The 26,985-nt window shown below is 52.5% G+C and overlaps 1 protein-coding gene across 8 annotated transcripts in view; it reads right to left on the bottom strand.

Annotated features, from left to right (window-relative positions):
* Positions 1-3,210: 3,210 nt before the first annotated feature.
* Positions 3,211-26,985, bottom strand: part of LOC101117505 (cAMP-specific 3',5'-cyclic phosphodiesterase 4A) — a 39,352-nt gene continuing 15,577 nt past the window's right edge. For 4 of the 8 annotated variants that reach the window (XM_042249940.1, XM_027969632.3, XM_042249937.2 and 1 more), the window contains exons 2-15: positions 20,061-20,252; positions 19,000-19,036; positions 18,806-18,876; positions 17,973-18,022; positions 17,701-17,813; positions 14,194-14,287; positions 12,471-12,694; positions 10,354-10,452; positions 10,078-10,242; positions 9,745-9,844; positions 9,461-9,615; positions 8,981-9,103; positions 7,936-8,118; positions 3,211-5,814 (exon numbers count right to left, since the gene is read on the bottom strand). In XM_042249940.1, coding sequence (XP_042105874.1) covers positions 5,116-5,814; positions 7,936-8,118; positions 8,981-9,103; positions 9,461-9,615; positions 9,745-9,844; positions 10,078-10,242; positions 10,354-10,452; positions 12,471-12,694; positions 14,194-14,287; positions 17,701-17,813; positions 17,973-18,022; positions 18,806-18,876; positions 19,000-19,036; positions 20,061-20,252 — 2,305 coding nt within the window. In that variant the 3' untranslated portion in view covers positions 3,211-5,115. Of the gene's footprint in view, positions 5,815-7,935; positions 8,119-8,980; positions 9,104-9,460; positions 9,616-9,744; positions 9,845-10,077; positions 10,243-10,353; positions 10,453-12,470; positions 12,695-14,193; positions 14,288-15,783; positions 16,171-17,700; positions 17,814-17,972; positions 18,023-18,805; positions 18,877-18,999; positions 19,037-19,215; positions 19,452-20,060; positions 20,253-26,985 lie in introns of those variants that run through there. The other 4 variants (XM_042249936.2, XM_042249938.2, XM_042249939.2 and 1 more) reach the window with 4 other exon arrangements.

Genomic DNA, 26,985 nt, shown 5'->3' with positions numbered 1-26,985 from the left:
GTGAACTAAAATAGCAATAATAATATAAAAGTACGAGGCAGCTAGGGTTTCCCAGGTGGCACTAATGGTAAAGAACTTGTCTGCCAGTGGAGGATATGAAGAGACACAGGTTCAATCTCTGGGTCGGGAAGGTCCCCTGAAGGAGGGCATGGCAACCCACTCCAGTATTCTTGCCTGGAGAATCCCATGAACAGAGAAGCCTGGTGGGCTACAGTCCATGGGGTCTCAAAGAGTTGGACATGACTGCATAGATCAGGCAGCTATCATTGTCAAACAGGCATCGGGTAAAGATTCCCACCTTATTTCCCCGAATTTTTTCAACACTGTGAGATCACGTCTCAGCGTTTCCTCATCTGCAAAATGACAGTGTGTATCTCAAGAACAGCCCAAAAGCTGATAAAATAGTCTGAGTGATGAGTTGAGCACAAGGCAGGGCCCTCTAAAGGTTGGGCAAGGCGGAGCCATTTGCCCCAGAACCCTGTAGCCTGCAAGTGGCTGATGTCAACTTCATAGAATGAACTGACTCCACCCCTTGCCAGGGCCCCTGTCCTGTTCAGATTACAGAGCTTCTCTGACCTTGCTCATCTTTCCCCAAGGAAAGATGAACTCCCAACAGCAGAATTTTAAAGAGGCAGCTGACGGTCATATGCTACCTCTGTCCTTTGACCCACATTCTGACTGTCACCAAGCCCCAACTCAGAAGGCATATGGAACATCACACCTTCCCTTTTACACTCTGAGGAAAACTGAGGCCTGGCACAAGGAGGCTCAGCCAACTGCTAATTGCTGCAGGCTGGGATTGATACTGTCGCCTCCTGACCCCCAGCCTGACACCCTTTCCCCGACTCTGCTTGCCTTTGGAACACACTTGGGAAAACATCCATGTCTCTTCAATGCTTCTTGCGCAAAATTCAGATTCCCTGGCAACTTCTGCCTAGTTTTCCAGCTTCGTTCCTCCCCTCTGGGTCCAGGTTGGTCCCTGCTCCTCTGGGCCACGATATCTACACGAATCTTTAAGCCAAAGTGAAGCAGGCAAAGCTTTGTGTGCATTCCATCCTCTACATTAACTCTCTTGCTAAGTGCCAATAAGGAACATTCGGATATAGTTACCAGTAGCTGCATGTGGCTACTTAATGTAAAAGAAAACTAAAACTCCAGTTTGATTGCACTAGCCTCATTTCAAGTCCTTAACAGCCACCTGGGGCTTAGTGCTTACCGTTAGATACTGCAGACACAGAACATTTCCACCAACACGAAGTTTTACAGGATAGCTCTCTCTAGTCGGGAACTTTTGTCCTTCCCATTTTACCAATGAAGCAATTGAAGGTCAGAGAGATCACACCCAAGGTCACACAGCTAGAGTTGAGATTCACATTAGTCCTTGGCCACTAGAGACAACTAGCAGAATACCTGGTCACGCGTGCATGCTCAGTCGTTCAGTCGTGTCTGACTCTTTGTGAACCTGTGGACTATAGCCCTCCAGGCTCCTCTGTCCACAGAATTTTCCAGGCAAGAATATTGGAGCGGGTTGCCATTTCCTACTCCAAGGGATCGTCCCAACCCAGGAATTGAACCCAGTCTCTTGTATCTCCTGCAATGGCAGGTGGATTCTTTACCACTGAGTCACCAGGGAGGCTTGTCAATCTTTCCTCAAATCCAGGCAAGCTGCCATCATTTTGTTTCAGAAGACTCATGCTGTGAATATATACTGATCCCACTGTGCTTAATGGCTTAAGCACTGTGTGTGTACACGTGTGTATTACACACCAGAGGCAGCCAGTATTCTAACCTGAAAGCCTGCATCACAAACACTTCCTCTATCTTTATCCACAAGGGAAGTTTTGCTTGTTAGCATAATGAATGGCAGAAACAGTTTTACTCATGAAATCAAGGCTTCTTAATTATCCTGATAAAGGTTGGAAAATGGGCTCCCATGGGTGGGATTAACAGTATTCAAACATGTGGATTATTTAAAATATATCTGAGATTCACTCACTCCCAACCTTGTATGAAGACACTAGAAAAACAAGAGCTAAAAAGTGGCAGCCTGGATGGGAGGGGAGTTTGGGGGAGGATAGATACATGTGTTATGTATGGCTGAGTCCCTGTGCTGTCCACCTGAAACTATCACAACATTGGTAATAGGCTAAACCCCAATACAAAATAAAAAGTTAAAAAAAAAAAGAGCTAAAATGCCGAGCGGTCCTCTGTGAACTTGGGAGGATTCAGCTTGCCTGATATACGGCATTAAGGTTCACAGGCTTTAGGGTATTAATTTTTGTTTTGTTTTAATGCAGCATTGAGGGGGGTTTCCTAGGTGGCGCTAGTGGTAACGAATCCACCTGCCAATGCAGGAGACATGAGACTCCGGTTCGATTCCTGGGTTGGGAAGATACCCTGGAGAAGGGCATGGCAACCCACTCTAGTATTCTTGCCTGGAGAATCCCCATGGACAGAGCAGCCTGGCAGGCTACAGTTCATGGGGTCACAGAGAGTCAGACAGGACTGAAATGACTTACCACAGCATTGATGGTTACACCACCATAATGACTAGAATTCATGGAACTTTCAGATGGCAATTCTCTTGTGCTGGTGCATCAAGTTTACTGTCTTCACAGCAGAATTTGACCCAAGATCTTTTATCATGACCTGGCCACCAGACGTTGGAGGCGTGGTCAATCAGATCCCCTCGGTTTCCAGGAACAACTTCGTGCTACCAGAAGGACCCGAGTTGCGTCAGATATGCTGCACGTTCAGAGAAACAAGGCTTACCTGGGTCTGTGTGCTCAGTCACATCCGACTCTTTTGTGACTCCATGACTGTAGCCCGCCAGGCTCCTCTGTCCATGTAATTCTCCAGGCAAGAATACTGGAGTGGGTTGCCATGCCCGCCTCCAGGGGATCTTCCTGACCCAGGGATCAAACACTTGTCTCTTATACTGGCAGGTGGATTCTTTACCTGGGTTTCCTAGCCTCCAAAAACTGTGTGGTCTGAACACACACTTTATAACCCGCAGCAGTCCCTATATCTGGATCTGGCCCAGGCCCGGGGGCTGCCTCTTGCCAAGCTCTCAGAACCCCCTCAAGTTCTATCTGCCCAGGGAAGGGCAGGGACTGAGTCCATTCCTTACTCCTACCTGGCCCAGACAGACAACTCAAAAGACACACCTTGAGAAATAGGATGGAAAAAGAAGCCACAACAGCCATGAAGATCGGTGAAAGCCTTGGTTTAATTGGAGACAAGATCGAAGGGTTGAGTATCGATCAGCAGACCGACTGATTGATTGTTAAACTGGACAACACTTGAGCAGCTCCGGGGCGCAGGGGTCGTCCTGGGCTCCCCTCCCCTGGGTCCCTGGGGACAGGGAGAGGGGCAGCTACTGCCCAGCCCTCACCTCCCCCTCTGATCACATGACTCCCTGTTAAACAGCACTGAGTCCACACTCCTGGGGGTCTATGGTACAGTTTGTATAATACAGCAGGAATGGAGACTCCCCCTGGGAGACCCCCACCCCTCTTTCCCCTGACTGAGTCAGTGGGGGGGGGAAGGGCAAATTTATTTTCCCTTTTTGCCTCTGTAGAATAATTTACAAACCAACCTTACAGTATGTACAAAAAAAAAAAAAAGAAGAGAAAGAAAGAGAACTGAAAGAAAAGGCCCCCTCCGGTCGCCGGCTGGGACTGAAACTACTTTCGCTACAAAAATGAACCCTGTACAGCATCTTGGGGGTGGGAATGGGTGGTACTCCCCACAGGGAAGGACAGACAGATGGAAGGCTGGGGGGAGCTGGGGGCTACAGTACCGTGTGCTCAGAATCGGAGGGGAGGAAGATGAGAGAGGCCAGTCCTGCCCAGCTGCAGAACCAAGCTGAGGGGCAGAGCGGATAGGGGAAGTGGGGGTCTTTCCTTCCAAATAGTTCCCCCATGGCTTGAAGAAAAATGGCCTTGCATCTGTCCGTTGTATTGCTCCAGGGAACAGCTAGGGGAAGACAGGGAGGCTTGGCAAGGTGGGGGATGAAAGGAGAAATGACTCTGATGCCAGGGTAGGGTGGGCTGCCCAGAAAGGGGATGTGGGTGTACACCGTTATTGCTTCCTCCTAGGGCAAAGAGTTGGGGGAGGGCAGGAGGATGCTGGGGAGGGGGCATACCCAGGATGGGAACTCTGGGCCTGGCCCCGCCCCACTCGGGGTGCAAGTGGGAGCCACTGCAACCCCCTCTCCTATGGCCATGGGAACCATTAAGGCAAAAACAAGAGGAGAAGCAGCTGGAAGGAAAGGGGGCGGCTCCAAATCATCCCCCCTCTCCAAACGGAGAAAATTCAAACTGAAACCCGGAGTGGAAGAGGAAAGGGGTGACGGGTAGAGGGGAGAGTGGGATCAGGCCCTCCTCAAACCTCAGATCCCAGGTTGGTGGTGTGAACGTCCCTCTGACACCCTCCCCTTGCCTCCTGAAGCCCCATGGCTCCCTCGAATCAGTATTGCCAGGTTTGTGCAAAATGAGGCGGAAGACTTCTGGGCAGGGGAGGGCAGAAAGCCAGAGCAGGACTGGAGCTGGGCTCCCCCCTACAGTGGGCGACCCCTCCCCACCCCTAGGGCCCCCACCCAGAATGGCTATTCCTGGCTGGGTTCTAGAGACCCTCCCAAAATTCAGAAGTCTGGAGGGAGATTCTACACTAGGCAAAGAGCCCCAAGAGGCCGGAAGACTAAGCCTGGAACCTGGGCGATGGTGTTGAGAGTGGGGGGCTGGCGAGGTAGGGTCGGGGCGGGGGTGGTTGGACCTGGACAAGGGGAGCCGGGAACAGGAGCATCTACAGTTGCTGTGTTTCATCCTTTTTTTTTTTTTTTCTTTTTCTAAAAATGTAACAATTAAAATTCCAAAAATAAAATCACTTCCGGGACCTCAGCCCCTGGTTCCCCAGCCCCCACCTCCAAAAAGAGGCCCCTGGGTGGGGGTGGGGGGGAAAGAGGAAAAAAAGAAAAGAGAAAAAAAACCCACTTTTCTGTTTTCTTTTTTCTCAGGAGGCCCAAGAGTCTTTGAGGCAGTGGAGGAGGTCAGGGGGTGATGGTGGTGGCGGTGGCGGGTGGCACGGAGGCCAACCGGGTACAGGGGCTGACGCTCAGGTAGGGCCACCAGCTGACCCCCAAGCTCCAGGAGCTGGAAGCGCTCCAGGAGTGGGGTCCTCGCCGGCTGTCCCCGTGCAGGCACAGCATGCCCTCTTGGCAGCCTGATGCTCTTTTTGGGCCCCCACCTCGGCTGCCACGGAGGGGAGGCCCAGAAGGCCCGGGTCGTCCTCTGGAGGGGGCGGTGTCCTCAAGGCAAGCGGAGCAAGGCTATTAGGAGACAGGGCAGGGATGTTGCAGCAGCCCACACAGACATCCACGGACGCGCCTCGGGGCACAGACACATCCTGGCCAGCTGCCACACTACCTGTGGAGTCCACTTGCTGGGTCAAGTACATTTCCTCTATCTCCACCTCCGCAGATGGATCCTGGCCATCAACCTCCAAAGGGTCTTCAGGTGGGGAGGCATCCTGGGCCATGTACAATTCCTGAACTGCAATTGCACCCGGGGCACCGCACACCTCCTCCTCCTCTTCCTCGTCCAGCGTCAGCTCGAACTGGAACTTATCTGGTGGTGGGGGGTGGCCCGGTCCCCCAGGCTCCTCCTCAGGGGGTGGTGAGGGGCTCTGCCGAATAGCGCTATAGTACCAGTCCCGGTTGTCTTCCAGAGTGTCCAGGATCTCTTGGGCGTCTGGGTGGACCAAGTCAGCCCACGTCTCCCACAGTGGGTGTACGATATAGTCGATGAAACCCACCTGAGGGAGCAGGAAGGAAGCATAAACCACAGATGGCACCAACCATGCTGCAGGATCTGATAAAATTTAAAAGATGCTGATGCAGGGAAATTCCCCGGCCATCCAGGTAAGGTTAGGACTCTGCACTTCCATGGCAGGTGGACAGGGTTCGATCCCTGATTTGGGAACTAAGATCCTGCATGTCACGCAGTGCAGCAAAAACTAAATAAAAATAAGAGATACTGATACCATTTGACTTAGCAAGTTTGCTTCTCCAGATTCATCCCTGGAAAAACTCTTGTGTAAGTAAGAGGGGAAAAAATCACATATGAGATGTAAACAAAAACTGGAAACACCTCTATATATACATCAGTTGGGAATTATTTTTTAAAAATGGTGGTAAATCACAGATATTCATGAAAGCCCCCCCTTTTTTTGCCTCGCCGTGTGGCTTGCAGGATTTTAGTTCCCAGAATGCATGCGTTCTCAGTTGCTAAACTGTGTCTAAATCTTTGAGATCCCATGGACTGTAGCCAGCCACGCTCTTCTGTTCATGGGATTTTCCCAGCAAGAATATTGGAGTGAGTTGCCATTTCCTTCTCCAAGGGATCTTCCCAACCCAGGGATCAAACCCTTGTCTCCTGCATTGGCAGGCGGATTCTTTACCACTGAGCCACCTGGGAAGCCCGTGGGGATACTACACAGCAGGGAAAAAGGATGCGCTTAATCCATGTGTAATAAGGTGGATAGATGTCTAAGTCACTGTTGGGAAGAAAAGGTAAGCTATGTAAAAATAAGTATATACTGATACAATTTATACTTTTAACAAAGCTAAGCCCACAAACTATTCCTGTTAAGTTACCTGTGAATATAAATGCGTAACAAAACAAATAAATCTGGTTTTCATCAGGGGTTAGGGGGCTATGTGGATGACCAGGGGACATTTGGAAGTGTCTGGACACAGTTTTGGTTATTACCACAGGAAAGGTAGGGTGTTCCGCGGATCCCATGGGTGGAGGCCAAGGATACTGATCAACACCTTACAATGTAGAGGGTGGGCCCACCACAGAGAATGAGCCATCCCCAAACTTCAATAGTGCTGAGGGCTGGGTAACCCTGCGTGGGAAATATACACACACCAAGACAGGAAGAGGAGATCTCACCAGGGAAGAGGCTAGAAGCAGGGAGAGAGAGAAACTCTCATATTCAAAAGCTTTATCCTTTTTTTTAGGCCAGCTGTGCAGCATGTGGGTTCCTAGCCCTCTGACCAGGGATGGAACCCATCCCCTCTGCACTGGGAGAATGGAATCTTAACCACTAGACCTCTAGGGAGGTCCCCAAAGTGGTGTCTCTTACAAGACCGTGTTTCTGTCCCTTTTGTTAAACAGGCAGATGACAAAGCTGAGTCATTCCATTCCATTTCAGAATCCATCAGGACTTCCTGGTGGCGCAGTGGATAAGAATCTGCCTGCCAATGCCGGGGATATGGGTTCGATCCCTGGTCTGGGAAAATTCCATATGCCATGGAGCAAATAAGCTGGTGCACCATAGCTTCTGAGTCCATGGCTCTAGGGCCCATGAGCTGCAACTATTGAGCCTGTGTGCTGCAATTACTAAAGCCCACACGCCTAAAACTCGTGCTCCGCAACAAGAGAAGCCACCATAATGAGAAGCCCAAACACCTCAATGAAGAGTAGCCTCTGCTCATTGCAACTAGAGAGAGCCCACAAGCACCAATGAGGATCCATGTGACCAAAAAAAAAAAAAAAAAAAAATCCATCAAAACTCAGGCCCAAAATGAGTGGCCAGATCACAGGGAAACCAAGAGGCTGAATGGACATGAAGTCTGTAACTAACGGTCAGACGAATATTATTACTGATGTTATGGCAGTTGCAACAAATGAGTTAGAACTGTCTGGGCACAAATCTACAAATTAAGGAGCTGGAGGCTCAGTTCAGTTGTTCTGTGGAGCAGAAAGTAAAGTATTACGTATTTCTTATCATGATAGAGAAGGAAAAAACAAAGAAAAACTTGATACTGTGGATGGGCAGCTTAGGGCCTCCTGGGGGCCTTGGAGCTCGAGGCCAGGATGTGAGGCAGTGGGGCTTTCCCTGCTCCCTTCCAGCACCCCGAGGCTCTACCTGAGACTTCTCCACTGAGGCTGTGTGCTTGTCGCACATGGGACTGATCTCCATGCCTCGCTCACGTTCGCGGTCGCCCTGCTGGAAGAACTCGGCCATGATGCGGTCAGTCCACTGGCGGTAAAGCTCCAGCGGCTTGGTGGGGTTGCTAAGGTCTGCGCAGTGCACCATGTTCCGCAGAACCTGCATGGGGTGAGGGGAGCTTTAGAGGCCATGGCCCCCGACCCAGTTTCAGGCCCCAGGCTTTCTTACTTTCCCTTTGGAAAGATAGTAGGGGAAGGGGGTGGGGGTGGGGCGGTGGGTAAGGGGGGAGATGGAGGGAGGAGGAAGAGGTAAGGGAAAAGGGAGATGAGTGGAAGAGAGGAGGAGAGAGATGAAAGGTGACTGATGAGCAAAGGGCAGAGGAGGGAAGGGAAAAGAGGCAGCGGGGGAGACAGAGGTGTGGGAGGAATGGAGACAGGGCTTGATGAAGAAAGGGAAGAGGGGGGCTTCTCTGGTGGCTCAGTGGTCAAGAATTCACCTGCCAGTGCACAAGACACAGGTTTGATCCCTGGTCCGGGAAGACCCTACATGCTGAAGGGCTACTGAGCCCGTGCGTCACAACTACTAAGCCTGTGCTCTAGATTGCGGGAGCCTCAACTACTGAGCCCACATGCCACGGGAACTACCGAAGCCTGCGCACCCTAGAGCCTGCGCTCTGCAACAAGAGAAGCCACCATGATAAGAAGTCTGTGCATTGCAACTAGAGAGTAGCTCTCACTTGCCACAGCTAGAGAAAAACCTGCACAGCAATGAAGACCCAGCACAGCCATAAACAAACAAATTAATAATTAAAAAAAACACCCACATTATGTTAGAAAAAGAAAGGGAAGAGGGAATTGAGTGAGATGGGGGAGATGGGAGTTGGAAAGGGTTAGACGGCAGAGGAGAGAAAAGACAAGGAAGATGGGCAACCTGGGGGCTGGGGGCAGAGTGAGGGGCAGCGACCCAGACCTAAGGGAGGAAGGGAAGGAAAGAGCCCTTATATTGTGTGTGGGGAGGGCACCTGGATGCGGTCAGAATAGTTATCCAGCAAGAGGACCCCTGAGCTGGTCACTTTCTTAGTCTCCACCATGGTCTTCAGGTCAGCCAGGAGGGTCATGTGCTTGGACATATCCGTGGCCAGCACCTGTGGGTAAGGACCTGTCATGGGGGCCCTCGAAGCCTGGCCACCCTCTGTACCCACCCAACCCAAAGTTTTCACTGAGCACAATCAGCCCCTGTGGAATTCCTTGGCAGACCAGTGGTTAGGACACCCCTTCAGCTTCCACTGAAGGGGGCACAGATTTGATTTCCAGTCAAGGAACTAAGATCCCACATTATGCAGGGAGTGGGTCAAAAAAAAATCCAACCCCCACAACCCCCTCCCAAAGGACGGCTCTCCTACTTGGGGCCTGTCTATCCCAGACTCAGACCACACCCTCCCCAAATTTCCCTAGGCCCAAAGGCGACCTTCCGCACTGTCCCCATCCCTCGCCCCGCCCACCATGTCGATGACCATCTTGCGCAGGCTCTGCCGCTGGCGCTTGCCGAGGTTCTGGAAGATGTCACAGTTGTCTTCCTGCAGCAGCTTGAAGCCCACGGCCAGGTGGTGATTCTCCAGCACCGACTCGTCGTTGTACATGAGCGCCAGTTCTGAATCTGGGGCCCAGGTCAGGTTGGGGCAGTCAGAAGGAGAGACGACCCACCCAGGATGCCCCCTGCAGGGAGGGGCCAGCATAGGCCCCGCCCCCCACCCAGCAGGCCCCGCCCTCCCGGAGGGCCGCTCACTGGTGTTGATGAGGAACTGATTGGAGACTCCAGGGTGGTCCACGTCGTGGATGGCGGCCGCGAAGAGGGCAGCGAGAATCTCCAAGTCCGTGAACACGGCCTGGGGGCGGAGCGAGGGGGTCAGAGAAAGGCAGGGGTTAGAAAGATGGGGAGTCAGAGAGACAGGGTAAAAGAGAAATGGGAGAATCAAGAAAGATGGGGGTCAGGAGAGAGGAACAGGGTCAAAGAGAGAAGGGAGGTCAGGGACCCAGGGTCAGAGAGAGAAACAGGAGATTCAAGATGGGCAGTGGGGGAGGGGAGGCTGGAGAGACGGGGTGCCCAGGTGGTGCTCACATCCAACGCAGGTGTGGCCAGCAGCACATGGGTGGACTGCAGCACGTCGGCCGCGTGCAGGCTGTTGTGGTAAGCCACGTCCGGGTGGTAGTGGTCCTCTAGGGTCAGCATGTATGTCACCATAGTGTCCACCGGGATGCGGAACTTCTTCAGCAGGTCCCGCTCCTGCGGGCAGAGGTTGGGGGCCAGTGACCCTCCCTGGCCCTCAGCTCCTCAGCCCTCCCTCTCCCTCGAAGCTGGCCCCACTCAAGCCGCCCCCCAGGAATCTCACCCTACCTGGAATACCGTGTACATGATGCAGCTGAGGGAACGGCCCCCAGCGTAATCTGACACGCGAAAGATGTTCAGGCCCCACTTGTTCAGGTTTTCCAGTTCCTGGCAGAGATGGAGGCCACAGGTCAGGAGCCCCTGAGGCCAGGACCCTCTAGACTCTTTTCTAGGAGTTCAGAGGTGTTAGTTGCTCTGTCTTGGCCAACTCTTTGCGACCCCATGGACAGTATGTAGCCAGCCAGGCTCCTCTGTGCATGGAATTCTCCGGGCAAGCATACTGGAGTGGGTAGCCCTTCCCTTCTCCAGGGGATCTTTCCCACCCAGGGATTGAACCCGGTTTCCTGTATTGTAGGCAGATGCTTTACCATCTGAGCCAGGTGTTCAGAACCCTGGTCCGAATAGTGGGACCATTATCACTCAACCAGTGGGTGATGTATGTGCTCAGCAGTATAGAATTTACCACCCAGGTCCTACTGGGCCAGAAAATAACAAAGCAACCCCAGTGTCTATTGAGTGCCTATAAGCTACCCAGCATTGCACTAAGTGCTTGATTTCACATAGCAGGTGAAGGAACCCAAACTCCAAGCAGTGACAAGACTTACTCAAGACCTTACATCTCACAAGTGGCAAGGCTGGGATGTGAACTCAGTATGGCTGACCCAAAAGCACGGTTCAGCCTCAGTTAAACTGCTCTTGGGCACTGGGAGGAAAGGAACATGGACTAATTTATCATGTCTTCACAGAATTCAGAACAGTGCCAGGGACTTCCCTGGTGGTCCAGTGGATTCTGCACTTCTTCTGCTGGGAGCGTGGGTTCAATCCCTGGTCAGGGAACTAAGATCCCTCATGCCCTACTGCATGTCCAAAAAAAAGTGCCAGTACACAGTAAGTGCTCAACACTGGGTAACTGCATATAGCACTGGCCATTGCTGGCACATGAAGGGTTACAAGAAAAGTCAGCTGAGTAAGCTGCTGAGCTTGTGTCGAGTCCACTGTACAAATCAATGTGGGAGTCCTTTGGCCTAAGATATCACAGAAAAGCCAGGAGGCGAATCCGGGTTTGGTCTGTAGTGGATGCTGTTGGATTCTGTGCAGATTCCTTCCACTGGTAAGCATGTCCATCCCCCAGCTGCTGGAGCTGCTACACATTCTCACAGCTGTCCCCTCTCATAAATCTGCTCTGGGGGGAGCACGAAGATCCCATGTGCTGTGTGGTGTGGCCAAAAAAAAAAAAAAAACACCCCTCCACAAAACTGCTCTTTCTGCGCTAGAGCTATGTAGAGGGGGTGAGGGCATTCACCCTGGGGACAGCCTCCACCACAGTGCAGCCACCACAAGACTTTCCTGGTGGTACAGTGGATAAGAGTCTGCTGCCAATCCTGGTTCGATCCCTGGTCTGGGAAGATCCCACCTGCCATGGAGCAACTAAGCCTGTGAGCCACAACTGCGGAGACAGTGCTCTGGAGTCCGAGATCTGCAACTACTGAACCCGTGTGCCACAACTGCTGAGCCCACGTGTCACAACTACTGAAGCCCGTGTGCCTAGAGCCTGTGCTCTGTAACAAGAGAAGCTACTTCAAGAGAAGCCCATGCACCGCAACAAAGAGTAGCCCCCATTGCAACTAGAGAAAGCCAGTGCACAGCAACGAAAACTCAGTGCAGCCAAAAATTAACTAATTAAAAAAAAATAGGCCAGCAGGCTTGCCTCCAGGTGGTTCAACTCAGTGGTGCTGTTCATACTCCAGAGCCTCGTTGACTCCAGCTGAGACCACCTGCCTCTCTGCTCATTGGCTCCTTCCTAAACTGCTTCCTGGACTTCCCAGAAAGCGCTAGTGGTAAAGAGCCCACTTATCAATGCAGGAGATTCGGGTTTGATCCCTGGGTGAGGAAGATCCCCTGGAGGAGGGCATGGCAACCCACTCTAGTATTCTTGCCTGGAGAATCCCATGGACAGGCACACAGCGCATACTGTTTCCTTCACTCCTCCTTTCCTGAGAGTCTCAAAAGGCAGGTATACCGGAATCCTCATCTCAGACTGACCCAAAGCCCAGTCCTTCACTGCCCCCACCCCCAGAACCCTGCCCCTCCCTCTCCAGCCCTGCCTCCTCTGAGGCCCCACCCACTTGGGCTAGGAGTTCCTCTTGGTCAGTCTTCACACCAAAGCGGGGGATGCTGGAATCGTTGAGGCTGCTGCTATGCATCAGCTTCTTCACCCCAGTTATCTGAGACATGGGCTGGAGCTGTGGCCCAGGGGCCGGGGGCTGCTGGCAAGGTCTCTGTCGTGGCGCTTGCTGTTTTTCCCGATCTTTGATCGTGGGTGATGGGATCTCCACTTCATTCCGCTTGTCTGTGGAAGACAGAGGAGAGGCAAGCATGGTTACCCCACTGAAGCTCCCTCATCTGGCTCTCAGACCGTGCCTGCCTTACCCCCTCAAGCCCTGAAAATTCTCACCCAGGAGGGCAGACCTAGTCCTGGTGTCATGCTGTTGGTTGCTTATAGACTGGAAACCAGAGCGGAGGTAGGAATTCTTCTGGGAGGTGGTGGGCTGGAGTGAGGACCCCAGGGCCAGACGAGAGCTGTGGGGTGGCCCCAGTCCAATCACCAGGTTTGGCGAGGGGGTGGCATGGGAAGTCAGGAGGCTGGGTGGGGGTGCTAGAGAGGGCTTCTGCCTGCCTCGGATAGGTAAGGACCCTTCTCGGGCTGGGAAGACAGCCCCACGGTGAACCAGAGGGCTGGTGGGGGTGGACAGTGCTGGGAGGCGGGAAGGAAGGGTGGTCTCTGGCTCCATGGGCCCACCCCTACCCCCTGGACATCAGCCTGCCTGGGGGCCAGCCCCAGAAGTCTCTTTTCCGGAGCTCTTTAGGCCTTCCAGAGTCCAGCCAGGGCCACCCATTGTGACCTGGGTCCCAGCAGTCAATGACAGGGCCCAAGAGGGCTCATTTGCATGCTGTGCTCTTATTGGCTGGGTCTTCGGCATTCAGGCACATCACACACTCACTGGTGGGAATGTTTGAAACCTTCTTTCCAGCTTGGTTGGGGGGGCAGGTAGCCTGAATTGGGGAACTTTGGTGATCAATTCTGAAGGTGAAATTACCCTGACTTTGTCAGGGATAGTCTCAGTTAAGGCCCTTGGCTTCAGGATGAGGGGAAGGCTGACCTTGGAGGTCTTTGTGAGCTGAAGGGTTCCAGTGAAGCTGGGGTATTTTACCTTTAAGTTTCTGAGTTAAGGAATTCTCCAGAGTTTGGGGAATCACTGTATAGGTTTAAGCTAAGCAAGAGAATCCTACTGAATTTGGGTATCTAAAGTTTGGGGGTCTACTGAATTTGGGGGTATTGTACCAAGTTTGGGCATTCTATTAAACTGGGGAGATTTCAGCTTGGAGGTTTTTTTTAAAGGTTTGGGGGTCTTTATGGGCTTTTGAGGGCAGGATTTGAGAATTCCACTGAGTCCAGGCATCTCTCTTGAGTTTGAGGGATCTTCTGAGTTTGGGGAATGGAAATTCAAGGTTGGAGATTCTACTGAATTTTGGGAGACTTTGAGTTCTATTTGAGTTTGGGGGTTTCTTGGGGTCCTTGAGTTTGAGAGTTCCAATGGGATCCCACTGAGTTTGGAGGGACTTCACAGCTTTAAATGTAGGGGTTCTACAGGAGTTGGGGGGGTCTCACTAAATTTGAGGGTATCAGAGTGTAGGAACTTTTGATGTGGAGACTTTGACCTTTAGGGAGGTGAGTCAGGGTCCCTTGGGCAAATGTGTGCAACAAGACCTAGGGTCTGGGGTGCCCCCCAACAGTCCAGTTATGCATCCCCCCCGCCACACACACACACAGTGCTGCCCTTCACTCACCCAGGAATGTGGTGGAGATGTACTCAGAGACCTGGTTTCCTGACCTGCTCATCTCTGACAGGTGTGTGAGTTCACGGTTTAGCATCCTCTTGAACTAAGGTGAAGGAGGCAAGAAGGAAGGCATGATGGGGTGATGGCAGGGGTTGGGGGGGTAAGGTCAGGCCTTCCCAAGAAACCTCTGAAGGACCCAGGAGCCCCTCTCACTTCTCTGCTCAGCCAGCACAGCCCTCAGCAGGCTGTGAGAGGGGAGGGGTCAGTCCTTCCTCTCCTCCCAACTCTTGATGGGGGTCCCCAGGCTTGGGGAGTGCAGCTCTCCCTCTCTGAGGAAGGGGGCTTTCTCTCACCATACTCCCTCTTTCTGCCCCTAAAGAGGAGCCAGAGGGGCACCTGTGGAAGGGAGGGGCTCCTGCTTAACAGGGAGCCAATGGGGTGCCAGGAGAATCCCGTCACCATGGTGATGGGAGTCTCCTTAGCAACTCCCCCTCCAACCAGCTGCTGAGCTGGGGAAAAGGGGGCAGGCCGTGGGCCCCTTAACCCCTGCCTTCCCAGACCTACCCCTGGCCCAGGTCTTCCCAGACAGGGACCCCACACCCCAGGGTCCTGGCCCCCTAGCCCTCAGCCTGGTTTGGAAGGAAGGAATGAAGTCCTGAAATTCTGGGTGAAGATGTTTGGCCGGGGCAGGGAGAAGGGTGAGCAGAGGAAACCCTAGTTCAGTCACTAGGGGATGGGGGTTTCCCATCATAGCCCCCTCTCCCCCAACCTCAGAGGGGTGGACAGATGCACAGATGGACAGGGGATGCCTAGAACCAGGCCTGGGGGCTCCTTTGGGTCTCCCCGTCTCTCTTCACACAAGTGGCTGCTGTGACATTGTGCATGAGGAGAAAGGGCATCGGCTCCCCACCCCCAAGCTCCACCAAAGCGCCCCCTGAGCTGGAGCCGACTGTCCAGAGAGGCAGGAGGGACTCTTGGCAGGAAGGGTGAGCCCGCCCGCCCGGCCCACATCGGGAGGGGCACTCACTCCTCCCAGGGCTGCCAGAGGCCCTGGGCACCCATAGAGAGACACACATCCACACACAAGATGGACCCACAAAGTCACACAACCGCACAGAGTCACAGACTCCCCACTTACACAGAGCTACACAGCCCCCAGACACACACATCAAGGAGCACACACAATAAAGCAGTCACTGAACTCAGGGTCCCATGCCCCAGAAAAATCATGCAGCTCTGGGCTCATAAACACGGCCCAAAACACACCACCACAATCAGAACCATGTGATCTTGGCCAGGGCCATCCCCCGGTCCATGACCCAGGCACACAAGCCCACAGGCCTCAGGCAGCCCCCCACCACTCCAGACACACACACACATGCGCGCTGACGGTCACACCCAGAGAGAGACCCACACCCCCAGCCACCCACCTTCCACGCCCAGCCCCGGGCCACACACAGAGACACAGTCACCAGGCTTCATCTCCAGGCCACACACGTGCACAGATGCACACACAAGCCCAGACTGGGGGCTGGAAGGTGCGAGGTGGGAGGGCCAGAGCTGGGTCTCTTGCCCATCCTCCACCCTGAGTTCCCCTACCTGGTCCCACCAGCCCACCAGCCACGGCTTGGAGCAGGTCTCGCAGAAGAAATCCACCAAGGGCATCGTGGAGTCTTGGCCCCGCTCAGGGCTGCCGCACACAGAGGCTGGGCTTGGGGAGTCCCGGGGTTAGCAGCTATTGTGGCAGGGGGCGGGGTGCTGGGCAGTGGAAGGGGGAGCCGCGGAGGGGCCCGGGCCGGCCCAGCAGGGCTGGGGGGCTCCCTTCCCCTCCGCGCTCCCGGCAGCAGCCCTGGTTACATGGTCCGCCTGCCGTGGGCCCTGCTGGGGCCCCCTGCGGCAGCAGCAGTGGCTGGAGGTGGCCGGGGACCCCTGCCCATGGGGGGAAGGTGCGGGGCGAGGGTCCCGGGAGGAGGCTTCGGAGGCTCTGGGCTCCGTGTGTTCGCCTGTGTGTGTGCGTGTGCGTGCTCACTGCAGCACTGGCAGGCTGCATGCAATGTCAGGTGGTGCTGGGGGTGGGGGGGCATTAAAGGGGCACTGGAGCCCACGGGCCTCAGGCAGGACCCAGGTGAGGTTGCCAGGGATGGGCAGGGAGGCACACGCACCCGGCAGAGGGCATGCCCCCCACCCCACCGTGGACACACCCAGCGACAGACACACACACCCACATGCTCCACACACCAACACACAATCAGACACGAACTCCACTCCACACCACTACAATCAGACACTTGACCTGACCACACTCTGACACCCAAATGCTTTCAGTCCTATGCTAACCACACACACACACACACACAGTCACAATTCTGTTGTTCAACACATTTCTAGGTGTAAAATTGAGCACACAGAGGTACAAATACCTCTAGACACCCATTCCCAGAATATGGACTCACAACCAGAAGTGCAGGCACACACTAAGGGATAAACACCCAGATACTGGACACACTTGCAGACACACTCAACACACCCACAGACACACTTGTAAACAAACATGAATACCCGTATGGCCTCAGACACAAATGTGCCCTGACTAATCTATAAGGGAATACGCACACTCACACCCACGGCTCCACAAGGCACACACCCCATTGCAGAAATACACCCGCAGACCTACATTCAGACACACAGTCACATTCTCAGATGCTTCACACATACCCTCAGGGACACAATTGCCCTCAGACTCACATGTTCCCAGACAAACCTCCACCCACTGGTGTGCGCACCTCCCAACACAGACGCCCCCACCTGCACATTCATTTCCTGACAGGCATCCTCCCACCAAGCTGTACAACTCCAGGCAGCATCATTCACATTGCCCGCTTCCTGAATGGCGCCCCCTGGAGTTGTGCAGTGCACAGTCAGCACAACTGTACATGGATGCCTTGCACTCTCTCCTGTGGCCTTGCAAGCACACACACACACACACACACACACACACACACAGAGTCACAGACCCATGGAGATACACACTCAGATTCACATCTGGACTAACTCACACCTCTAGACATACACCCCCCCCTGCTACAGCCCCCCACACTGACAGCCCCACATTGTCAGCTGTGCATACCTTTACACCCTCCATAGATACACTTGTGCATGCCACTCCTGATGGATCTTATTGGGTTACCCCCCACTCCCCTCCCCTCCTCCCTTTCCCAGCACTGCAATTGTGTAGCCAACCAACAGCCAGTCATATAGCCACAGATACACACTCATAGACCATACAAACATACAACCTGCTCCCCCCAGGAGAGAAGGTCACCTAGGGACACACACACACACACACACACCCCCACACACACACCAGGTCTACAGGAGATACAAAGTCAGATAAATGACACCCAGGGTCTGACCCCACCCCACAGGCTCTAATCACAGGGCGACCACGCCCACTGGCCACGCCCCATAGCTAACCACGCCCCCAGCAGTTCGCTCCACCCCGCTGCTCCTACACACCTTATGGGAAGCCATCTCGCTGACGGAGCGGTAGGTCTGCATGGTTTCCAGCTGCTCCAGACACCAGTCCAGCTCCTCCAGTGTCTCTCGGGCCAACTGCTGACACGTCTCCTCTGGAGAAGGGGCAGCCGGGATGGTGACTGTGAGGGTTCGCGTGGAGACCCCCAGAGGTGCTGGGGGCCCGTCAGATGAGTAGGGTGCTGGGAAAGGGGCTGAGGGACCCCGCACTGGGGCACCACGAGGGGCCCTTCTCCTGCCCCGGGCTTAGTTACCTGATAGCGTGGCCTTGCAGACGGGGGTTGGGCCGCCCAGCGGGGACCGCCTGCAAAAAATCGGGCCCCAACCTCAGCCTGGCCCTCCCCGCATCTCTGCCTTCCTCTCTGCATGAAAAGTACTGACCTTCCTTTTATTGAGCCCTCTCTGTGTGTCCCAGGCATGCTGCCATTTACTCTGCCCACTGCCTCTCACAGAGCCTCACAAAAACCCATTTTACAGATGAGGAAACTGAGGTTCACGAAGTTGGAGCCAGCTTCTTCAAGACAATATGGCTGGTTGGGTCAGACCCCGTGTCTCCAAAGTCCCTGCTTCCCTAGGCACCCCTCCCCCGAGTTCCTTGAACCCCAGGATAACTCTGCCCCCTCCCCACAGGGCTCCCAGAGGAACCAGCAGCTCTCAGCCTCACCCCTGCCCCCAAATAAGAACTACTTCTATTCAGTGAGCAATTACTATGTGCTGGGCAATATTCTAGCACTTTCTATACATCACCTTCTCAACTTCTTACAGCGGTCTCCAGTTGACAGAGGCAACACAGGAGGTTAATTGCCTGGCAAGCTGGCATCACTGCCAGGAGTGGCCCAGAGGCTGGGGTGGCTGGCCACTCATGACCTCAGCCCTGAGTGTCCATACCCCTCCATCTTTGTTTATAAAAGTTTCCCCGACTTAAGAATTTGAATCACAATGGTTTACTGGCTCAGTGGCAGCTGTTGGCTAAGCAGAGGCTCAGAGAGGTCAAGTGCCTGCCTGAGGTCACACAGCAGCTGTGAGAGTTGGTCCCAGGTATGTTGAGCTTCATGATCACAGGCCCTGGGGCCTAGCCTCCACTTACTTGTTGCTGGGAATGGGCACATTGGTCAGGAGGGAGAAGTTGCTGCGAACGCTTCGGAGACTGGCCAGCACCTGGGTGGGGGAGCTAGGGTGAGGAGAGGGGTCCACCCAGAGCGGGGAGCTGGGGCTGGGCCCCTGTCCCCAAGTGTGGGGGAGAGTCAGAGCCCCTTCCCTTCTTAGGGAAGGAGGTCTTACCTGGGCAAACGGCGTGACGATGAGGTCCTCTGCATGCCTGCAAGGACAGGGGTAGGTCAGGGGTCCTCACAGTGGGGCTCCCAAGGGTCTGGGGTGGACAGGGGCTGGGGCTACCAGAAAAGCAAGTCCCTAGGGTGTCACTCTGTGGGGGACTGGTCCCCGGAAGGCTGGTGGACAGGAAGGGGGCTCTGTGGGGTGGGGGAGGGGTGCTTATACCTCACAAGGATGGTCACGCTGCAGGGGCTCGTTCTGAAGGAAATGGTCAGGGAGAAGGGTTCAGGTGGGGCAAGGTGAGGTGGCGCAGAGACAAAAGGAGGGCGGTGAATACACCTCAGAGGTTGAGCTTGGGGAGGGGGCGGAGGACAGGAGCTGGGGGGAAGGTGAGAAACGGATGCCTCACCGGACAGGGCTGGAGGATTCAGTGAGAAGGAAGCGGGCTGAGGAGACGGGGGTGCTCACACCTCTATGCTACTGTTGTTTAGTTGCTTCAGTCGTGTCTGACTCTTTGTGACCCCATGGATTGTAGCCGGTTGGGCTCCTCTGTCCATGGGATTTCCCAGGCAAGAATACTGGAGTGGGTTGCCATTTCCTTCTCCACACACCACTATAGGTGGTCATGATAAGGGGGGCTGGTTTAGGGAAGCCTAGACATGGGGAGGAAGAAGAGGGTCAGCCGAGGTGGACCCTCTGGAAGTGGTGGCCAGGAGGGGCTCAAGTGGGGTTCCCTTGCTGGAGAGATGGGATAAGGTGGCACCAGGCCCCTGAAACCAAGCGGTAGGAGTGGGCATGGGCAGGTTGGGTGGGTGGGCACTGTAGGGACATGGGTGGGGCTGGGCCTGGGCTCAGAGTAGCTGGGTGGCAGGGCAGAGACAGGGTGGGCACTCATACCTCACTGGGTGGGTATGCTATAAGGGGGCTGAGTCCTCAATAGGGAATAAGGGTGCTGTTTAGTTTTTGCCAAGGACCATGGGGTGGGGTGGGGGTTGGGCAGCCCCCGCCCCCCCTTGCTGGGGCCAGGAGGCCTGGAAGAGCCAGCCAGGGGGGAGATGGAGGGTGCTCACGCCTCGCTGGTGACCGACGAGTTCCGGGACATGGTCTTGGGTGACATGTCATAGTCGCTGTCTGAGCGGTAGAGAAAGGACTCCCGGCGCTGGCTGGTGGCCACTCCGGCATGCAGCACGAGGCCCGGGCTCGCCTGCGAGTCCAGCGGGCTGCGGCCTGGTGACGGTGTCGGTCCATTCTCTGCCTCCAAGCTGCAAGGGGTGGGCGGGAAGAGGGGTCAGGGGGCTGAGATGACACTGATGGGGGAGAGTTGAGAGGAATAAGGGGACCCAGGAAATTCCTGACAAGAGAGACAGATACCTCTGAAAAGGTGGGAGACAGGAAATTAGAGAGACCAGCTTTGTGTGCCTGGTCCTGCTGCCAGAGCTAAGGGAAACTGCCATGACCCAGACAGACCATGATCTGTGCCCCTCACAGACATGACACCAGGAGGGCTGGTCTAGAAACAGGCTAACTGAGCAGCACTGCACACCCCCGAAAGTTGTGGGGTCCTCCTTGTTCTGTTCTTTCCTTTGTACCTCGAAGCAATCAAATCTATTCAAGAATAATCCGTCTGCTTCATACCCCTTCCTTGGCCAGCCTCCCCACCATCACTTGCCTGGGCCAGGACGTTTGTCTTTGCTCTGGGCCCTAGCTTCTTCTGTCTATACCCCTGTCTGCTTCCCTCAGCCGCCAGAGGAAGCCTGTGAATACCTGAGTTGGGCCACATCCCTCCTCTGTTTAGAACCTTCTCTGGCTCCCAGTTCACTCAGAGCCAAAGCCGAAGTCCTTGCTGTAGCCCACAAGGCCCTGCCCCCATACCCACTCTGCCCGTCATGGACTCTGGTGCAGCCATAATTGCTATCTGGCTGGTCCCCAAATATTCCAGAAACATTCCTGCCTCAGGGCCTTTGCACAGGCTGTCTCCCTGGCCCAGCTCTCCAGCGGCTCCCCCTTCACCTCCTTCAGGCCTCCTCTCAAATGTGGCCTCTTCAGGAAGGCCTCCCTCAACCAACCCATCTGAAATGTCATCCCCTGCCCTTATATTTCATATTTCCCTTCCTTAAAATAAATACTACTTACCCAGCACATTCTATGTTTTACTTCTCTGCTGTTTGCCTTCCCTTCTAGAACTAAGCTCTACAGAGCAAGGATTTTGGTCTGCTTTGTTCGCTGCTGGATCTCTGGCTAAGATCATGGCCTGGATGCCCAACAAATGTTTAATGTATGAATCAATCTATGAATGAATGAATGAATACACAGGCTGGATGGTGCCATCCAGGGAATTAAAACTAGGTGGGTGGCTGGAAAGGTGATTTTTAGCTGCTGTGGTGGAGGCAGGTCTCTCTGAGGAGGTGATATCTGAGCAGGGCCTGCAGGATGAGAAGGAGCAGGCCATGGGTCAGGAGGTGGGAGAAAGCACTCCAGGGTGAGGGAACAGTAAGTGAAAAGGCCCTGTGGCAGAATCTGTTTTTTTGCTGGAGGACCAGCAAGGAAATTGGTGTCACTCGAGTGGAGATATAGACAAATAACAGAGACACAGCTACATAGAGGGTACAGCAGGACTCCATTCTGTTGACACTGGCAAGACAGAGCCTCTGGATGAGGTAGGAAAAAGCTGGCTATGCCACTTCCCAAATGTACAACTTGGGGGAAAAGACCAAATTTCAGTTTCCTCTTCTGCAATATGGGGGCAACCACTACCTGCCTCAGGTCATCCAGGTAACCACAGTTAACCCAGGTAACATGCTCAGGATGGTGCCTAACAGGGAAGGGAGCTCAAGAAACACTGGCAGCTGTAAATCTATCAGCCCCCTAACTGTAAATCTATCAGTATCCCTGGGGAGGGAACTCAGCTAGGCAATTGATATGAAGGTTTGAGGATAAATGTGGGGAGCTGTGTGCCTGTGACATGCTGTGTGACCTCGAGAAGGTCACTGCCCTCTCTGGTCTGTGACTCTGTTAAAATGAGGGTATTAGACTGGTCAGCAGATTTCAGGCTGTGTTCTGGTGAGTACAATCGGGCAGGGAGAGAGGAAACAGAATCCTCCCTGCACTTTCTGGTCCTACTATTGAATGTCGGTCTAAGATTTTATTTGAATGTTCCCTCTGCTAAGAAATAAATCTGAGGGAATTCTCTTGCAGTCCAGCAGTAAGGACCCTGCATTTCCACCGCAGGGGGCCCAGGTTCCATCCCTGGTCAGGGAACTAAGATCCTACATGCCATGTAGCCTAGTCAAAAAAAAAAAAATCTGAAATCTCCTAGACTAGGGTAGCAATACCAGCTTCTACGCTGCTGCTGCTACTAAGTCGCTTCAGTCATGTCTGACTCTGCAACCCCATAGATGGCAGCCCACCAGGCTCCCCCGTCCCTGGGATTCTCCAGGCAAGAACATGGAGTGGGTTGCTGTTTCCTTCTCCAATGCATTAAAGTGAAAGTGAAGCTGCTCAGTCATGTCCAACTCTCAGCGACCCCATGGACTGTAGCCCACCAGGCTCCTCCGTCCATGGGATTGTCCAGGCAAGAGTACTGGAGTGGGGTGCCATTGCCTTTTTCCACCAGCTTCTATACATGGACTTTTTTTCCTGGGCCAGCCCTGGGATGGAGGGAATCGGGGGGGGACTTCATTGCCTCCATTTTACACATGAAGAAACTAAGGTTCAGAGAGGATGATTGGTTCCAGGTCACACAGTAAGGTCATGGTGCTGTCAGAATTCCACCCCAAGTCTTGGGACTCCTCAGATCAAAATGTTAACTGCTGCCCTCTATTGACGACCCCTTAGGGCACATTCCTCTCATTAGAGCAAATTTTTCCAGGGGCCAGGCAGCCAACATAAAAAGCAGAGTGGGGCTGGGGGCCCTGGGTTCCAATTTTAGGAAAGAAACCGGAAATTTTAAATAGTTGAAAATGCAAACTTCTTTTGAAAACAAACTTCAGAAAACATTTTAAAAACACTGAACCCTGCTCTGCAAAAGATACTGTCAAGAGAATAAAAAGACAAGCCACAGACTGGGAGAAAATATTTGACAAAGCACTGGTATCCAGAATATATAACCAACTCTGAAGATTCGATAAGAAGAAGACAGACGACTTGGACTTCCCCGGTGGTGCAGTGGTTAAGAATCTGCCTGCCAATACAGGGGACACAGGTTCGAACCCTGATCCAGGAAGATCCCACAAACCGCAGAGCAACTAAACCCATGCGCTACAGCAACCAAGTCCACACGCCTAGAGCCTGTCTGTGTTCCACAAGAGAAGCCACTGCAATGAGGAGCCGGCGCGCCAAAACTAGAAAGAGCCCTTGTGCAGCAATGAAGACTCAGTGGAGCCCAAAATAGACAAACGAAAATTTAAAAAGAAGACAACTCAATGAAAGAATGAGCAGAAGTATGGAGAGTTCACCAAAGAAGATACACAGATGGCACATTAGCACAGGAAACATCATTCCTCCTTGCTGCTGCTGCTGCTGCTAAGTCGCTTCAGTCGTGTCCCACTCTGTGCGACCCCAGAGACGCCAGAGCCCACCAGGCTCCCCCTCGTCCCTGGGATTCTCCAGGCAAGAACACTGGAGTGGGTTGCCATTTCCTTCTCCAGTGCATGAAAGTGAAAAGTGAAAGTGAAGTCGCTCAGTCGTGTCCGATTCTTTGCGACCCCATGGACTGCAGCCTACCAGGCTCCTCCATCCATGGGATTTTCCAGGCAAGAGTACTGGTGTGGTGTGCCACTGCCTTCTCCGTCATTCCTCCTTAGGGAAATGCAAATTAAAACCATGAACTATCCCTTCACACCTACTAGGGTGCTAAACAAACAAAAACTGACAAGGATACCAAGTGGTGATGACAAGGATTTAGAGCAACTGGAACTCCCATTCACCGCTGATGGGAATGCCAAGTGGTACAGCCACTCTGGAAGACAGTTGGTTACTTTTTTGTGAAATTGAGCATACCCTAATTGTACAATCTGACAACTGCAGTCCTATATATTTACCCAAGATAAATGAAAACATATCCACTCAAAGACTTGCTGACTAGGGACTTCCCCGGTGGTCCAGAGCCTAGGACTCTATGTTCCCAATGCAGAGGGCCCCGGTTCGATCCCTGGTCAGGGAACTAGATCCCTCATGCTGCAACTAAGAGTTCACATGCCACAACTTAAGATCCTATATGCCACAACTAAGATCTGCCCAGCACAGCCAAAATGAGTATATACATATATATGTATATATAAGCCTGCTGACTGGTGTTTATAACAGTTCTCTTTATAATCACCAAAAACTAGAAACAACCACACCAAACGTACATCAACAGATGAATGGATAAATGGTAGCAGATCCATGCCATGGAATGTCACTCAGTGGTGTCCAACTCTTGCAACCCCATAGACTGTAACCTGCCAGGCTCCTCTGTCCATGGGATTCTCCAGGCAAGAATACTGGAGGGGGTTGCCTTTTCCTTCTCCAGGGGATCTTCCTGACCTAGGAATTGACCCCAGGTCTTATGCATTGCAGGCAGACTCTTTACTGATTGAGCTATAAGGGCATTCAGCAATTAAAAACACACACACACACACACACACACACACACACACACACAAATAAACTACAGACCTTCTTTGACTTTTTAAAATGGGGTGTTTTATTAGTGGCTTGGACTAAGATGGTTGTGGTGAGTTACTGAGAAATAACTGTATTTGGAACTTATATTTAAAACCTAAGGGATTTATTTTTGAATTATTTGTATAGGATGAAGGAGAGGAGTCAGTGATCTCCTTGACTTACGATATGTCCTGATAAACCCATTGTAAGTTGAAAATATCAAGATAGCCAAGGGCTTCCCTGGTTGTCCAGTGGTTGAGAATCTGCCTTGCAATGCAGGGGATCCCTGGTCTGGGAAGATCTCACATGCCACAGGACAACTGAACCCGAGCACCACAACTACTGAGCCTGTATTTCTGAGCCCACAAGACTCAACTATTGAGCTTTTGTGATGTAACTGCTGAAGCCCATGCGCCCTAGAGCATGTGCTCTGCAACAAGAGAAGCCACCACAAGGAGAAGCCCCATGCACCACAATTAGAGAGTAGTCGCTGACTGCTGCGACGAGAGAAAGCCCTTGAGCAGCAACGAAGACCCAATGCAGCCAAAAATAAATACATAAATTTGGAAAGGATAGAGAGCCTAGAAATAAACCCTCACATATATGTGGTCAAATGATTGTCAACAAGGAAGCCAGGACCATTCAGTGGAGAAAGGACAGTCTTTTTAAAAGATGGTGCTGGGAAAACTAGTTACCGACTTACAGAAGAATGAAGTGGGATCCTTACCTTATACCATACACGGAAATTAACCCCCAATAGATCAAAGATCTAAATATAAGGGCTAAAACTATAAAACTCTTAGAAGCTTCATGACATTGGATTTGGCAATGATTTCTTGGACATGACATCAAAAGCATGGGCAACAAAAGAAAAAATAAATTAGGGAGTTCATCAAAGTTAAAAACTTTTGTGCATCAGAAGACTATTCAGGGAGTACAAAGGCAATCCATAGAATGGGAGAATATTTCTTTAATAGTCCTTTTTTTCTTTTTTCGGCCGCACCATGGGGCACATGAGATCTTAGTTCCCTGACCAGGGATTGAAACTGTGCCCCTGCAGTGGATGGAAACTTGGAGTCCTAACCACTGGACTAAGGGAATTTCTGGGAGAACATTTTTGCAAATAACATATTTGATAAGGGATTCGTGTCTAGACTGGGCTTCCCTGATGATTCAGACTGTCAAGAATACAATGCAACTCCTGCAAGGCAGGAGACCTGAGTTAGATCCCTGCGTCAGGAGAAGGAAATGGCAAGCTACTCCAGTGTTCTTGCCTCGATAATTCCATGGACAGAGGACCCTGGTGGGCTACAGTCCATGGCGTCACAGAGTCAGACACGACTAAGCAACTAAGCGCACGTGCAGTGTCCAGACTATATAAAGAATTCCTAAAACTCAACAACAACAGAACAAACAACCTAATTAAAAAGTGGGAGGGAGTTCCCTGGTGGTCTAGTGGTTAGGGTTTGGAGCTCTCACTTCTGATATCCTGGATTCATTCTGGTTAGGGAAATAAGATCCCACAAGTCACGGGCATGGCAAAAAAAAAAAGGTATATCCCTTAAACATTTCTTCAAAGAAGACATACATATGGACAATAAACACATGAGAAGATGCTCAACATCACTGGTCATGAGGAAAATGCAAATAACCCCAATGAGATACCACCCATCAGGATGGCTATTATTAAAAAAAAAGGAAAATAACAAGTGTTGGCGCGCATGTGGAGAAACTAGAATACTTATACACAGCTGGTGAGAATATAAAAAGGTGCAGCCACAGTAGAAAAGAGTTTGACGGCTCTGCAAGAACTTTTAAGTCCAGAACTACCATGTGATCCAGCTATATGCCTTCCAAGTACGTATACCCAAAAGAATTGAAAGCTGGGCACTTCCCTCGTGGTCCAGTGGCTATGACTCCACACTTCCAAGGCAGGGGCCCTGGGTTCGATCCCTGTCAGGGAACTAAACCCCACATGTGGCAACCAAAAGATTCAGTATGTGGCAACTAAGAGCCAGCACAGCCAAATAAATACTTTTTTTAAAGAGAAAGGAAATTCTGACATAGGCTATAACGTGCATGAACCTTGAAAACATCGCACTAAATGAAATGTCAGACACAAAAGGACAATATTGTACAATCCCACTTACATGAGGTCCCTGGAGGAGTTAAATTCATAGAAAAGAGAAAGCATGGTAGGGGCTGGGGGCTGAGGGAGGGGAATGGGAGTGAGTGTTCCATGGGGACGGAGTTTCAGTTTAGGAAGATGAAAGTGTCCTGGCAATGGATGGCGGGGGAACACTTGCACAACAATGTGTGTGTACTTAATGACACTAAATTGTACAGTCA

This window comes from Ovis aries, chromosome 5 (genome assembly GCF_016772045.2).
Source record: "Ovis aries strain OAR_USU_Benz2616 breed Rambouillet chromosome 5, ARS-UI_Ramb_v3.0, whole genome shotgun sequence".
NCBI lineage: Eukaryota > Metazoa > Chordata > Mammalia > Artiodactyla > Bovidae > Ovis > Ovis aries.
This window is presented reverse-complemented; position numbering and strand designations above follow the sequence as displayed.